The 15,365-nt window shown below is 36.5% G+C and overlaps 1 protein-coding gene across 1 annotated transcript in view; it reads left to right on the forward strand.

Annotated features, from left to right (window-relative positions):
* Positions 1–15,365, forward strand: part of GRID1 (glutamate ionotropic receptor delta type subunit 1) — a 536,616-nt gene that overhangs the window by 471,552 nt on the left and 49,699 nt on the right. Inside the window, exons 9-11 of the mRNA XM_030487824.1 lie at positions 10,627–10,728; positions 12,166–12,363; positions 14,422–14,746. Coding sequence (XP_030343684.1) covers positions 10,627–10,728; positions 12,166–12,363; positions 14,422–14,746 — 625 coding nt within the window. The remainder of the gene's footprint in view (positions 1–10,626; positions 10,729–12,165; positions 12,364–14,421; positions 14,747–15,365) is intronic.

Genomic DNA, 15,365 nt, shown 5'->3' on the forward strand with positions numbered 1-15,365 from the left:
TACCAATTTGAAAGCGCAGAGCTCACATGTAGAACGACTGGAAAAGATACCAGGTCCTAACAGCTGTCCAGTTGCACAATTCTCTCATGCGCTCCCACCCCAGTAAAATTCTCAGAACATCTCTACGGGAGGCATTTCATTACTACACTGAACAGAGCAGGACAAGAACCTATATAAAGTCAACATGAATTTGTATTTGTTGTTAGATCCAGATTTTCAATGATTTTTGTGTTCACAGAACAGTCTGCTGAGTTCACTATTGCATAGATAACAAAGATAATTCTGATCTCAAAAGCCAGTAATTTCGCACCAAAAAACATTTGGAATCTTTGAAAAGAATCTGTTCTCTGTGTTAATTAGATTTGTTTCCATTTCACCCACACCTAATGAGTAATGACAGGGGGAAATGGTTCAGTGTTGTCCGCAATTGGCTACTCTTGAACTACCTGACATTCAGTATTTAATTGCAACATTCAGAGTATCCTTGGAGTCCAGCACCTGCTATCTCTCACTGGGCAGCAATTTTGTTTGTTTTTAAAACTTTAGAAGAAAGATCAGTGGCTTGTTTGTCTTCCAAATAGGTAATCCAGTGGCAAGGAGCTCATGCTGTAGGGTTTTTCAGCCAGTCACTCATGACTTCTGTTGTGGACTTTATATTTGGGTTGGTCTTTTATGTTTATTTATGAGTTTTAATTTTATGCTTAGAGGCCTAGTTGTTCATATCAACTGATAATTTACAACATGTCTGGGAAGTGCCTGATTCAGTAGTGTCTTAGGTACTCACTGTTTGTTTACTCAACCCTCAGAAGAATTGTGATACTGCACGTACATGTTTTGCTATAGCAACACTGCCATCTGATTCAACAATAGCATTGCTACATTATAGCATGTTGTTCATATCTTAAAACTTTGAAAAGTGGCGAAACTGCAGATGGATGGGGTGGAAGTTATCTGGCTGCTTTGCAAGAGAAAAGCCTGCAAGATCCTAAAAGAAAATAGCTCTATTTTTAACACCATTTTCCCCACATTTTGATTTTGTGTTAGGAAAATGAAATGCAAAAATTTGAGGACAGAGTAATACTTGCCCACATTTTATAGAGAAGCCATCAGAGAACAATATTCTTGTTCATACTGTTTTCATCACTCTTAAGATTGCTTCAATACTTCATGTTTTCTAGTGCCTGTGTTGCTGCACTAATAACATCAGCATGTTGCAGACACTGCTCCTTCAAAGATTAGTATTAATTGAAGCAATTTATTCTACCAGAGCTGAAGATAGCCTATTTATACTTTTATATAATGAATATTAACAGGTTGCATTTATCTTGTCATGTCCTGTCAGCTCCTTTTTCTGCTTCATGCAGGTTTGCTGCCCTGTACATGCTTTGCTCAGGTTTGTCACAGTAGAATGTAGGTGTTTGTTTTGCATAAACGATCAGAGATGCTCACTAGCTATCACAATATGGAAAAAAAGGGAATTCTGAATTGGTATCATTGCACCTTCATTGACTTGCCGGCAAAGTAATATCTCATTCTGCCAATTAATGGAGCAATATCTTATTTCAGGAAAAAGATAATATTCATAATTGATATCCTTCAACATAATATTAAATGTGATGTATGTGCAATAAAAAAATACAAAGTATATGCTTCTGATACATTCCCAAGAGGTATGAGAAGTCTTATACTGGATCAGTAAAAGCTCCAGGATTACAGAAAGCTACTACTTCAGTTCTGCATAAAATTCCTCAGTCACAGTACTGTGGAAACCTACTGAATACACAAATGCACGTACAAGAATATTTTAGCTTCCTTAATATAAGTAGTATAAGGCATAATGTGTCTAATCTTAATTTATGTTGTAGAGCTCTATTATATGTAAAATAGTTGGCTTTTAGTAATATGGCCATTACATTTAATTGAACTGATCTTTGCCTAATGAAAAACATAAAGGAAACCGCTTCCCCTTGCTTCAAAATATTTTATATTCTCTTCAATGAAGAACCATAAAAATAGTGGAGCAAGATACTGCTGAGTTATGCTTGGTACGTTCAAACTTGTTAATTGCAGTGAACAGAATTTGTAGAGCAAGAGCCGAATAAATATACAGGCTTCTAGAGAATGAAGAATATTAGTGTTGAAATACCTCTACCAAAGCCTCTGCTTTTAGGCCTCTGTCCTCCTAAACTACCCCCAGAGTTCTAGGTTATTTTTTCCCCTCTATTTCCATATCTATTATGTAGAAATTATTGTAAATGACATGGAGACAGAGACTCTGTATCCTAGATTCTGATTACTTTCTGGATGATAGTGTTTAAATACTGTAATTGATCTTACATGGCAAAGCATGATAGTTGGGATACTAATTTGCAATATTTGCAATTTTTTTTTTTTTTTTTTTAATTTTTATCAGTTTTTATTGGGTTTGAGCCTTTTGAATTATTTTGATATTTTCACTCCAATTTGTATAAATTTTCTGCTTTTTACTATGCAGCTTCTTTCCAAAGTACATTTTGTTCCCACAATTAGAGAATTGTTTTCTTAAATCTTAAATAAGAATTTCACGCAATTATCTGTGTGATATTGACACAGTTAATGCTACTCTTCTCTCTTAATTTTGAGCCGGTTTCCTTACATGGTTTGAAGGGCACTGTGCTACTTCAAGGGCAGTCTTCATGTGGCATTTTAATCCTAGATATTTGCCATTTATCTCCCTGGCTTCTCAGAAGAGCAGTGTTGTATATCTATTTCCTTAGATACGTCAGTTCAGGTCAATTGCTCTTTCCCACTCAAATCCCTCCTCCAGTGTTATTGAACTTTATTTTCTATTCTAGGTCTATGCTCAGTTAACTTTATATAAGTGTAACTCTCAGGATTCAAGGGTATTATGTAGGTTCGCCAAGTTAAAGCACAATTGTAAGTGATTGTAGACTGGGACCTTAAATGGCTGCTGTGCACTTTCTACGTAGTTTCTCCCTGGCTGAGTTCTGAGAATGGCTTCATTTCAGCAGTGGGGAAGGGATTTTTTTATTGGAGATTAAAATATCTGAGGTTTTTCAAGTATTCAGGAATTATGCCATTCATCATAAATACTAAACTGATACCTTTGACCTTTGTGAATGATAACATGCCCCGATACTAGCCTTAAAGATGGTGATTAATCCACTCACCTGAGATGCAGCAAACTGATGAGATCACACGCTAAACCTTGCAGTCTGGAACTTAAATGTTGTTCCACATATAAGAAAAGTATCCTAATCACCTTTGGCTGGGATACAGCATTACGTGAAACACTGGTTCAGATCTGGTATCTCTGGTGAATTCAGGAACCACCAGGCTGTCAGGCTGTTCTATGATTTCCTTCATATATGCACTTACTCATATCTTGGATGTGCCAAACCTTTCCTGTGAATAATTGTTTTGTTTAGAAATACCCAGAAAAGCCCTGCCCTTTTATCTATTTCAAATTTCACAGTCTGCATTGAAAATGAATAAATGTTTCTAGGAAATGGTTTGTATTTCATGTGAAAGGGTCTCTGTAGATTATTGGAAGTCAACAGTAGTGATTGTGTTGACTTACATCTAGTTTTGTTTCTAATTTTCCTATTTATAAGTCATCATTATCTTAGATATTCACAGTTGTGTCTTTTGTTGTATAAACTGACACCTCCACCCCAGTAGTAGCTTTCCTGTTCTCCCTTGATTTTCTTCCAGCATGCCTAAAACTTGTTCAGACAGATCCTAAACACAGTATTTAACACTGTATTCTTCTCAGCTGTGTTGTGACTGCACTCTGTGCAGCCAACACCATGAGACATGTGGAGTCCAAAACCACAGTGGTACTTTCACAGCTGTGCTGTATTACAAGTTCATAATCCATTTGCAGATTGCTTTCCCCCTGCAAAATTTTTTAACATTAATTTCTGTGTTTATTTCTTCAATTGAAGTATCTCTGTTTTTCATTTTTCCTTTTCATAAATGTTTGCTTCTAGTTATGTAAGATGCATATTATTATTTCATGTCTGGGTTCTTACCACTCCCATTTATTTTCTCACTCTTCTAGACTGACATATCTGCAGCACTTCCCAGTTTTGAGATATCTTTGCATCTTAGACATTTTAATTTTAGTAATTTGCTATTTCCTGTTCCAAATCATTAAGAAAGCTATTAAGTAAATAAGATCTTAATATTGATTTACTCTAAGCTATCTCAAAACTTCTCATCTTGATAATTCATTTTTTGTTGTTGCTTAGAGGCTAGTCTGTAAATCATGTGATACTGTCCTTATTCGGAAAACAAATTCAAATTGTCCTAGTTGTGGTTTCACAAGACTGTATGAAACAAAACTAAAATTAAGATACAAGTACATTGTCGTCTTCATGTCAGTTACCTATTAATTCTGTGGTATTATTGAAAAGGCAGTCAAGTTTGTCTAGAATGAGTTGTTTGTTACAAGGTCTTGCTGTCTAATGCTCATCTTCCTGTGATTCTCTAGAGATGTTTTATTATCATTTATATAGCACCATACATTTGAAAAAAATAAACTTGCACTAGAATTAGAATAAGATGCATTATTCTCCCTGAAAATCTCACATTCTTAAAGGCCAATTAAAGCATCAGCAATCACACCACTGTCCTGCACAGAAAACCAGGGTCCAGTTGGACAAACAGTGGCATGGGGCAACAGCCCCAGAGTAGGCAGCCCTTCCCTAGTCCTCCATTTTTTATTACTTTTTAGTGGTTGGCTGGTCATTACCTTTTAAGAGTTTACTGTCTCAGGACATGGGTGATGCTGTTTGCTGAAGTATCAGGTATAGGAGAGAGCGGCTTTCCATGATCTCCCTGCACTTCTCTGAACTTTTATCACGCAAATGCAATCCTTGTGTGGCCCCTCCATGGCAAACTGAGCATTCTGAGCATTGAATAGGATGTGATAAAATTTTCACCCAAAAGACTGAGTTTCTGTACCATTTAAGGCTTGGTTCACAGTTCTCCACTTTAATATGTTTTGGAGATCTCAGTGGCTATGGGTGCATAGGTATCCCAATCCCACTGCAGATGTTTGGAAGCAAGCTACATCTTTAATACAGACAAATGCAGAATATCAGAATAGAACAAACATCTGGACGTAAATCACTTGCAAGTATTTCACTGCAAGCAAGGTCAAGTTATGCTGGACCAGAGATTTATAGCTTAATCAGTTCAGCTGGTGATCTTGTCCAGTATCTTACTCTTAATAACAACTATAAGCTTATGCTTTAAAGTAAAAATATTAGACTATTCCTAATAATTATGTAGCTGTAAGACAAATAAATTGTATCATGTTTGGATTTGCTTGCAACTATGATAATTGATACCTTTATATTTTCCTAATCCTGTTTTATGTAGCTACAGATTACACAAATATGCAGTCCAAAACATTTGGTTGGGGTTTTTTTTTCTTAATTATGACCCCATATTTGGAATTAAAAGATTTTGATACTGTCAAAGCAAGTCCAGTCATAAAAATGCAAATTATGTTTCAGGGAATCCTGTCAGTTCCTTAAGAATGACACATAATCCAACGTGTGAGTCCTACTAATACCTTACTGTGAATATTGAATGACAGGAAATTCTTTAGATTACTGATACACTGCATTTAAAAAAGAATTGTTGACTTAAATGTAAATTTTTGTTTTCTTAGATTTAAATAGAATTCCTTTTATTCCTTAAAACTGCAACAGAGGAGTGTCCACTGTGCTCCATTTATTTAATGGGTCACTGCCTTATTTCATATTTGTCTCTTGTAAACATTAATTTCCTTTTTTACATTTTGTTTAGTATTTTTTATTATCATGTTTGCTTAAAATCTTCTTGTACAATGTTAAATGTTTCGGTAACTATTTAGCTATATTGAAAGACTGGCAAAGGGAGTGAGGCCCCTACACACAAAGTGTACGTACATGATACAAGGACATCACATTTGGTATACACTATGTTGACTTCAAGTTTAAGAAACAAGTTATCATTGAAGTGAAATCTGTTTCAGTTCAGCTTTAATCTAAGAGCATTATCAGACTGTGAGTGGCATATATTAATTTATTTAAATCCATGTACAAAACAGCTTTCATATTCACAGAAAATGTGCTCTAGCTTGATATAGGTGTCTCTGTCTAATGGCATGAGAACTGCCCACCTTGCATTCTCTTCAGTTTCCTCTCTGTTAGAAGTTTATCAAGTTTCAAGGCTGGAATTCCCAAACTTAATTGCTTTGGAAAGTGTAACCTTAGTTCCGAAGGAGTCAGCAGATAAAAGTTTTCAGGTTTTGGTAAAATAGAAGGTGCATGTTCTGGATTGATTGTAGCACTTTCAAACATTACTATGCATCTGCTGAAAACTATCATGCTTTATTTCTTATGGGAATCAAATTTTCCCTGAAAAATAGATCGTATTTAACATGGCGTCATACTTACAATGATTTTAGATGCAGTGACATTGTTTCTTGGACAGTAACTACTGCATCATAAGCTAAAACAGTGTAGATGATCTCATTCGCTGTTGTGATAGAAACATTAAATATTAACTTTTTATGCCAATGTCAGTTTTCATCAGTGTTTACTAGTAGTTTGGGATAATTTTCATCTCCATTTGTTTTGGGCCTAAGACAGATGTTTGCCATAGTTCAGTGGTGTCAACATTCACAGCAGAGTTAGGAAAACTAAATTTAAGTTTCTGATTCGAGGAATACTTAATTATTGTGTAATAGAGTAGTATGAACATGCAGACTTTGCACACAAACAGGTGTGTAACAAATAACTGAGTTTATCATCAGTTCCATCTCCTAAAGGAAGTGGCATGCAGGATCTCAATCTAATTGATCAAATTCACGGGAGGTATTAAATCTTGCGAATCAGTGTTTAATGCAGCCTTGATTTATTTAAGCAGAAGGATTGCCTCATTGTGCCAATGAGGGTATTCACACTTCTGTGGAGTTGTTTCTGATATTCTCTGGTGTGACTTTACTGTGACATCTCAATATGATTTCCCCTGGGGAACTAATCACTCAAGTAAGTGTTGGGCATCCAGCAGCTGCATCCTTAATGAAGCCATGAAACTCCTTTGAAAAAAATTTACTTCTAATTTTATCAATGGGAACTCAGAAACCCTAAAGTTACACTGACATCAAGTTTTCTTTGAAGATCCTGACACATATCAATACAAAGTCCTGAACAGCAGGTCTGAGAGGCGTGCTTTGGATGACATCATTTATCATTTGGCATTCCTAGATTGTCTAGCTGTGTAATTCTTTCGCTTGTGTGTTGAGCATTTGTGTTTGGAGCTATAAATTGTTTGCGAAGGTTGAAAACAATGATAAAATTGTGACTTTCTCTCTTCAAGCTTTTCCTTGCAGTTCTGGTAGAAAATGCAGTAAATATTGATAAAGATCAGTCAGATCTTTCAGAATCAGATCAGTCAGAATTTTCCAACAAATCACCCTTTTGTCTGAATTTCACATTTGTTTCCTTTGGTTTGTCTTTATTGGATGATTGAGCTTCTGATGTATGGCTAGAATTATATGATTCCCAGCAATACATCTATTTCAGAAAGAGAAGCTAGGAAGAAGGCTTAAGTTGAAAGGCTTTAATAAAGTAGCTGTTTTCAAAACTTGAACACCCATAACTGAGTAACTTGAAAATAAAAATAAAAAAACCCAAACACTCAGGCTGCCATTAAATATTTGTTTCAGAGACCACTGAATTTTTAAATGCATGACACAAGTGCTGATTCTGCAAGTAATTGTTTGTCATAATCAGATCTAAAAGCCCTTTAAGAGTCTCTGGAGAAGTACATTATAGAAAAGAAAAAAAGCTTAAGGAGAGAACAGGTTTCCCAGGGCAGTGGTGGAATCGCTGTCCCTGGAAGTGTTCAAGAACCAAATAGATGAGGCCCTCAGTGATACGGTTTAGTGGTGGGCTTGGCAGTCCTGGGGTAATGATTGGACTTGATGATCTGAAAGGTCTTTTCCAATCCAGTTGATTCTATGATTCTATGATTCTATGATCTCCCGTCAGCTGATGGCTGTGCTATAGCCTTTGGCTTCAGACTTCTGGTAGGAACTTGGTACATATTTCTACAAAGAATGAAACTCTAAGAGCTTTAACAGCAGTACTCATTGTGTTTAACAGTGCTGGAAATTAGTTTCTCAGGCACTGATCTTGACAGGTCAGCTGTCACAAATTGATAGATGTATCTGTAAATACATCGGTCCTATAAACAAAATTCTGTCTGCAAGAAGTGGAAGTTAAAATTGGCACACTTTTGAACAAATGAAATGTTCTGAAGCACGAGGATGTGCAGGAAAAATCCCTTCTGGAAATGTTTTTTCTTATGTTCCATTTACCAACTTTACGTGCAGTTTGCTTTTTAGAGACTGAAATGTTTGTGCCTCGATAGAGAACACTATGGAGTTCTGTGCTGAAGTGAAATATGCTCCTTCTCCTTGCACTTACACCTACTGCATAAAAGAGGACTCTGTCTTGCTCCTTTTGAATAAAAGGAATAAATTTGTGGTTTTCCACTTGCATGTCTCCATTTCCTTTTTGGAATTTTTATAGTTAATGCAGAATGTGAAATGAAGGGTATTTGGAAAGTCTAAGGCCTTGATATGAAATCAGATAGTTTTTGAAAGGAAGAAGGAGTGTTAGAATTGAAATGCTAGTCACCAGTGGTGAAGTAATAAATGAATGTGTTATATTTCCCATTTTTAAATAAAAAATTAATCATCATCTGTAGGTTGTGCAAGCCATTTTGTCCAAAACCTTTCATGCATCTTTATCATATACTTACTGCACATGACAGCTGAAGAAGGGTTAGACAGTGAACTTTCTTTTACAGATTTGAGGCACAATATATGCCACACACACTTATGTTGGTCTTTGAAGCCTGTTGAACCACAATGATTTACGTCGGATGACAAATTTATTAATTTGGTTTGGCAATAGCAAAATCTAAGAAACATCTGGACATATTTCATAGCAAGCATCTAAATGCAGATTTAACTGATGCCATGGCTGTAGGTATAGGTCTGTATTGCTGCAGACACTTTTATGTATGGAAGCTCATCTTTCACTCCAAACTGGCAAAACAGGAGAGTTTTCAGTCTGAGATACTTCAGTATTCAGGGTTGTCATTAGAAAGCTGAATATTATTTATTCATTCATTCTCTTCCTCCATCCCCTAGGTCATCTGGTTTAAAAGGAAGTATAGCTTAATTCCTTCCTCTCCTGTATTCTCAGCTTTGAAGATTTAGTGACTATAGAATAGTTTTCATCAGTTGTGATAGTTGTGATGGCTGAATATTGACTGGCTGTTCTGTTCTTTTTTGGTTCTCTGTTTATCAGTTTAGTGCAATAAAACAAAAATAAAACTATACAGATCTCTCCCGTCACATTTTATTTGTTGGTTTCATTTTTGAGGCTTTAGAATAAAACTGAAGTCATAGAAATAAATCATGTAGGACATGTAGCCATAGGCATTTTCAGTGAAATAAGTTCTTTCCAAGAAGGTTTTGACTTGTTACATGAAAATTAGCTTCTAGCAGGAAGAAGCCACATTTCACAGATCTTGGACTGTGTTTAATTTCTGCAGGGTGTGCCTTCAGCTAACAACGCTGCTTCCACATATGTGAGCATAGTATTGGTGTTTAAGAGTAGAGCCAAAAAAAAAAGAGAAGGAAACAGTTTCTACTTGATATTATTTATGACTCTTCTGAACCAAATGACACCACGGATTCTGTTTGAAAGCAAAAGTAGTGTCTGACAGCTGTTGCTGCTGAAGAACATATTTAGTTTGGATAATCCAAAGGTCACTCAAGATTGACTTTTCTATTGAACCTTTTATATTGAATTTTACTGCATTTCTCTTCAGAAAATGCAGTAAAACTGATTTTTAAAGCGACACATTTAGTTGAAAAATAAAATATTTAGATGTAATGTTCCAGGGATATATCCTGAAAACATGCATTCAGGTACATCTAGCAAATGCATTAAGTACTGATAGATGTAAAATATTTGATCATCAGGAGCCTGTCATTGTTTTACTAATGAGGTAGAAACAGGGCAAGAACAGAGAAAACAGGACTTAAGATAGGATCTGAAGAAAGTCCGAGGGAGAGAGGAGACACTTTGACACCACAGAATCTGTGTCAAGACTTTATGACTATCTGTGAGTGACAATGTTGTGCAGCAGAAAAAAAGGTTAGTTTTTAATAAGCAGTAGAGAGTGATTTGAAAAGTAGGAGAGGATCTGAGCAGAGAGGGAAATATGGGATAGTGAGATCACAGATATTCCTGAGGATTGTCAGACAATATAAACACTCTGGAGAGAAATATCTTATTAGAGGTATCTAAGTGAAATAATATGACAAATAGTACAAATAATAGAGCTGTTCTGTTACAGGCATTGATGAAAATACATTTGGGCAAGGTGCTTATGTCTGTCCTCTGAATCTCACTATTTCTAATTCTGCATTAAAAAAAGCCACACATCTCTCATCCTATTCCAATCAAGCTACTGTTAAATGTTTATATAAATACTAAAAGATTTCTGCCTAATAGTCCTTCACGCTCACTATACTTTCTTTTCTAGTTGGCAACGTGGGACTCTGAAAAAGGACTGAATGGTAGCTTGCAAGAACGACGTCTGGGCAATGACTTACAAGGATTGACACTCAAAGTGGTGACTGTCTTGGTATGATCCTGTTTGAGTTCAGGAAACAAAATGCTCAAAATAAAAAAGATCTAAGTATTTTGGGTGCTTCCCACAGTATTTTTCCCTATCATTTTCAGTACTGTATTTTTGGATGATCAGTTACATAAACAAGGAAGATAAATGATAGTCTTTTATGATTTTATGTGAAGTTGTGCACCATTAGAGATACAGAGCATTTGTTTGTTTGCTTATGCTGGTTTTCTGCATGGTAATTCTTACTGGGCATGGAACCAGCACACAGCCTGAGTGCCCAGGGGTGCATTCCAGATACTGTACTCTAACTCAGATATGCACTTTCCAGCATTTCCTGGATTTTAAGATCAGATGGGCCAATTATGATAATCTAATCTTGGCTCTTGTATGCTGCAGGCTGTAAAATTTAATCAAGTGTTTCCTCCATCAAGCTCATAAATTCCCTTTGAGATAAACTATATCTTTTAGAAAGGCATAGTCTTTCCAAAAAATCATTATACTTTTGCGAGTATCTGTTAGTATCTGGAGTGGTAATGGAGCTTTTCTCAGCTAAGGCGTAAATTAGGGGCAGACTGGGGCTTGACTGCATTCCTGCCTAAAATATTGCAGTTTGCATATTGCAGAATGGGGTCCTTTGGGTGATTTTTCCTTTTTTTTTTTTTTTTTCTTTGCTCTACCTGGTGACAGGCGAGATTATGCTGTAGTTTACATGGGAGGTGAGCAGATCCCTTCCATGAGAATATCAGTATCAGGTTTCAAAGGCAGCCAGCCTTGTGCTGCCGGCAGCCCTGGAGTTCCCCTGCAGGAGAACAGGATGCCCATGTCTAACAGAAAACATAACATAAAATGCTGCGTTTCCTTGGTCCCAAAACATACTTTAATTTAAAATACTCCAGGAACTAGTACCCATGAAGGCTATTCTTTGAATTTGCACAATTTTAAATATTCATTAAATGCAGTGGGTTTAGCTTTTGTTTCAGTATGTCTCCTGGACTAATCATTATCTGTAAAAGCTGGCTTTCTAAATCTTATATGGTCTGAGATAGACGGACGGTAATGTTCCTATCTAGGACTTGTGTGCTTAACTTAATATCTATATTCTAGGCAGCTAGATAGGACACTAAGGTAGGTGTCTGTTCCCTTTTTATAGCCAGTGAGAAGAGGCAGGTATTCAGAGAATAATTCATTCTGTAGCCACCTGGAAGCTGCTAGAGGATGTCGAATTGTTTTCTGGAGTCTCTGCCTGTTCTCAAGAGCTATGGAAAACAGAAGGCTACAGATGGGATTCAGGTGCTGAGGCAGTGGTGTCTAGTTGGGATGCCTCATAGTTTTTGTCTCAAAATCTGTGCCAAGTTGTCCAGAATTAACTCAGGAAACATTCTTTTACTAAAAGAAGCAAACTGAAAAACTTGTTTATCAGTTAAGATACTGTTTTATTCTCAGGAAGAACCATTTGTGATGGTGGCAGAGAATATTCTTGGGCAACCGAAAAGATATAAAGGATTTTCCATTGATGTCCTGGATGCACTTGCCAAGAATCTGGGCTTCAAGTATGAGATATATCAAGCTCCTGATGGCAAATATGGACAGCAGCTCCAAAACAGCTCCTGGAATGGCATGATTGGAGAACTCATTAACAAGGTACACAGAAAATGAACCTGCATTTGTCCTGGGTTCAGCTGTAGCAGTCATTTTTCTCTTAGTAGCTGGTGCAGTGCGGCTGCGTGACTCTGAGTTACCGGCTGGGCTTAAACCAAAACAGCATTTAAAAACAAAACAACCAAACAATAACTCTCCCCCCCCCGACTCTTTGGAGTAGGGTGTCAAAGCTTTGTAATCTTCCAAACTGCAAGAGAATGAATTAGAATGAAAGCACAAGTGCAGAACATTTCAGAACCATGTGTGGTTTGAGTGTAGTGTGAACTGTATACAGGATAGGAACTAGAGAGTCTGTTCTGTTTACTCCCAGCTCTTCTCAATATCAATTTTATCAGTGTAAATCTGTGTGTTTACATAGCTGTAAGAAGAGAGGACATGTATGTGTGTGTGAGTGAACGACTATAGAAAATAGACTAAAAATAATGTATTCTTAAAATGTTGATTATTATTTTCATTTTTGTCGTTATGTCTTTGCTACTTGTTTGTAGGTGTGACTTTATTTGGGTCACTTTGTGGCAATGTGATAATTACCAACTGCTTGACTCCAAAACAGGAAAAGTGACCCATGTAATATACCATAAAGAAGTGTTTTAAAGAACCAGAATTTAAACTGATCTCAAGATTATTCATTCATTTAAAACACAGAGGACCAAATTTCTTTTCTTAATTACAGCCTTTCAAATCAGGAATAAGTTAATTGAACTCCATTCCTACCTTAGAATCTCCCAGAGAATGAAATCAGAGCATATTTGGCTCATGTTCTTGATATCTGGTATGGGACAAATGTTAATCAAGAGGAGAATCAAAGGAATTAATATTCCATGTGGCTGCCCTTTGTAGAAAAGATTACTCTTCTGCAGTGGAGTTGTTACTGAAAGTGAAAGCTTTCTCATTAACTAGTAAGTAGGCAGCTCAGTATTTGGTAAGTAGTTGTTTAGGAAGAAATAAAAGCAATTAAAACAGTAGCAAATGTGTGTTTGATAATGGGATATTCTTGGTTGGTGCTAGGTAATATAAAGAATTTTTTACCTACTTTGCATTGACATGAGCTGTTTGAATCTTATTGATTTGAAAATGGGGTAAGAAATCCTGTTAAATTTCTCTGGAAATTGCTTTCTTTGAAGCAACAAAGTAACTATTATTGTGTTTTTAAAATGGTATTTCTGCTACTAGCTTTTCCACTGACTCCGAAGGATTTCAAAGCAGACCTCCCTCACCTAACATTTCCTTTACTTTCCCAACAAAAGGTAGAGATAGGAAACAAAAAGTACATTCTATTTTTTTGAAGAGAATTCTTTTTATTAAGATAGAACATTATTCATAATATAATTGCAGCTCTTCAGAAGCTTTGGGAATCTTATTTATTAACTCCTGTTTTATCTTTCATTGAGTTTGCATACTCTTTAAGGACCCTCTACATGTAAAACCTACTCGCTTTAAATGTTGAGGTCAAAGCAGTTTTAGGTCCTAAGTTGCCTTTGGTACATTCTTCCAATTACTAGTTCATGCAATCACCTTATTCATTGTAAGAAAAAACAACCCAAAATATTCCCCCCCAGTTGTCATATGAAATCCCATCCATAAATATGGGAAGTTGGCAATTCTGCAGAGAGAACAACATACATTAGCTCTTTGAACCTTGCTGTGAAGCACACAAGCTAAAAATAAACGGTGTTTCTTATTGCTTGCAATGTACCAGCTTAATATGGTTTGGAATTTTAGGCATCCTTTGGAAAACAACTGAGAAATAAAGTTTAAATAAGTTGTATTTGTTCCAGAGAGGAATCAGGGTGATGCTTTTTGTTCTAGATATCTACATGTTATTTTTCAGTACTCTGCTTTAGACCAGTGCAGTTAACCAGTGTTCAAATTATGAAACTGATTCTGGTTTTATTTTTAGGCAATTTATTTAAATTTTTGTTAAGTTGTAGAAAGAAATGCATGGAGTCACTTGGTTCGTAAAATGTTTCTCCTTAAGGCTTACGCTGGCCAAATTCATGGTGAAAGGAAGAGATCTGATCTGTTGCGTTTGTCTCACAGAGAGCAGACCTAGCCATCTCAGCCATCACTATAACACCAGAACGAGAGAGTGTTGTGGACTTCAGCAAGCGGTACATGGACTATTCCGTGGGGATCTTAATCAAAAAGCCTGAAGAGAAAATCAACATCTTCTCTCTCTTTGCTCCTTTCGACTTTGCGGTGTGGGCTTGCATTGCCGCAGCCATCCCTATAGTTGGTGTCTTGATATTTGTCTTGAACCGGATCCAGGCAGTCAGGGCGCAGAACACTTCCCAGCCGAGCCCTTCTGCTTCCTCTACTCTCCACAGTGCTATCTGGGTCATATACGGCGCCTTTGTTCAGCAAGGTACTTACTCTTCTAAACACCTCTGATGGAAGTTCAGAAACATTCTGCCTTGGGTGAAGTAGGACATGTTAGTCTTGGCCAGAATGGTCTAAAGATCAAAGAGAAGGCGCATGCAGGGATGTAACATGTTTTATTAGCCCAGCTAATGAAAAGTGGGAAGAGGTAGGTAAGTTTGGGGTGTGGGAGGCAGTATGTTCTCCATTACTGTCTCTCAGTAAGTCCAGAAAAAACACTGCTAGCAGGCTTTTCCACTTTGGGAAAATTATCACATGATAAACTACAGAGCTGCTTGGTGCAGAATTACTTTTCAAACTCTGAGGCTAGCATCTTTCCTAACTGCTTAAATTTCATTTTAGAAGTTTGTACATTTTCGAACTAATGTGAGACTTTTTTTTTTAATGTGTTCTTTGAACTGAATAGGGAAATGATCTGTAATCGTGAAGCTAACTTTACACTCAGCAATCTCTAGGCATGGGACTAATCCTATTGAATTCAGTAGGATTGCTATCATTAACAAAGTTACTTTTGTAAATAATTGTTTGCAAAATCTGCCCACACAGTTTTTGTCCCGTATCTAGAATTTAGTACTTTTCTTGGAAGGCGGGTTTTGTTGAATGCT

The sequence above is a fragment of the Strigops habroptila genome, chromosome 5 (genome assembly GCF_004027225.2).
Source record: "Strigops habroptila isolate Jane chromosome 5, bStrHab1.2.pri, whole genome shotgun sequence".
Taxonomy (NCBI): domain Eukaryota; kingdom Metazoa; phylum Chordata; class Aves; order Psittaciformes; family Psittacidae; genus Strigops; species Strigops habroptila.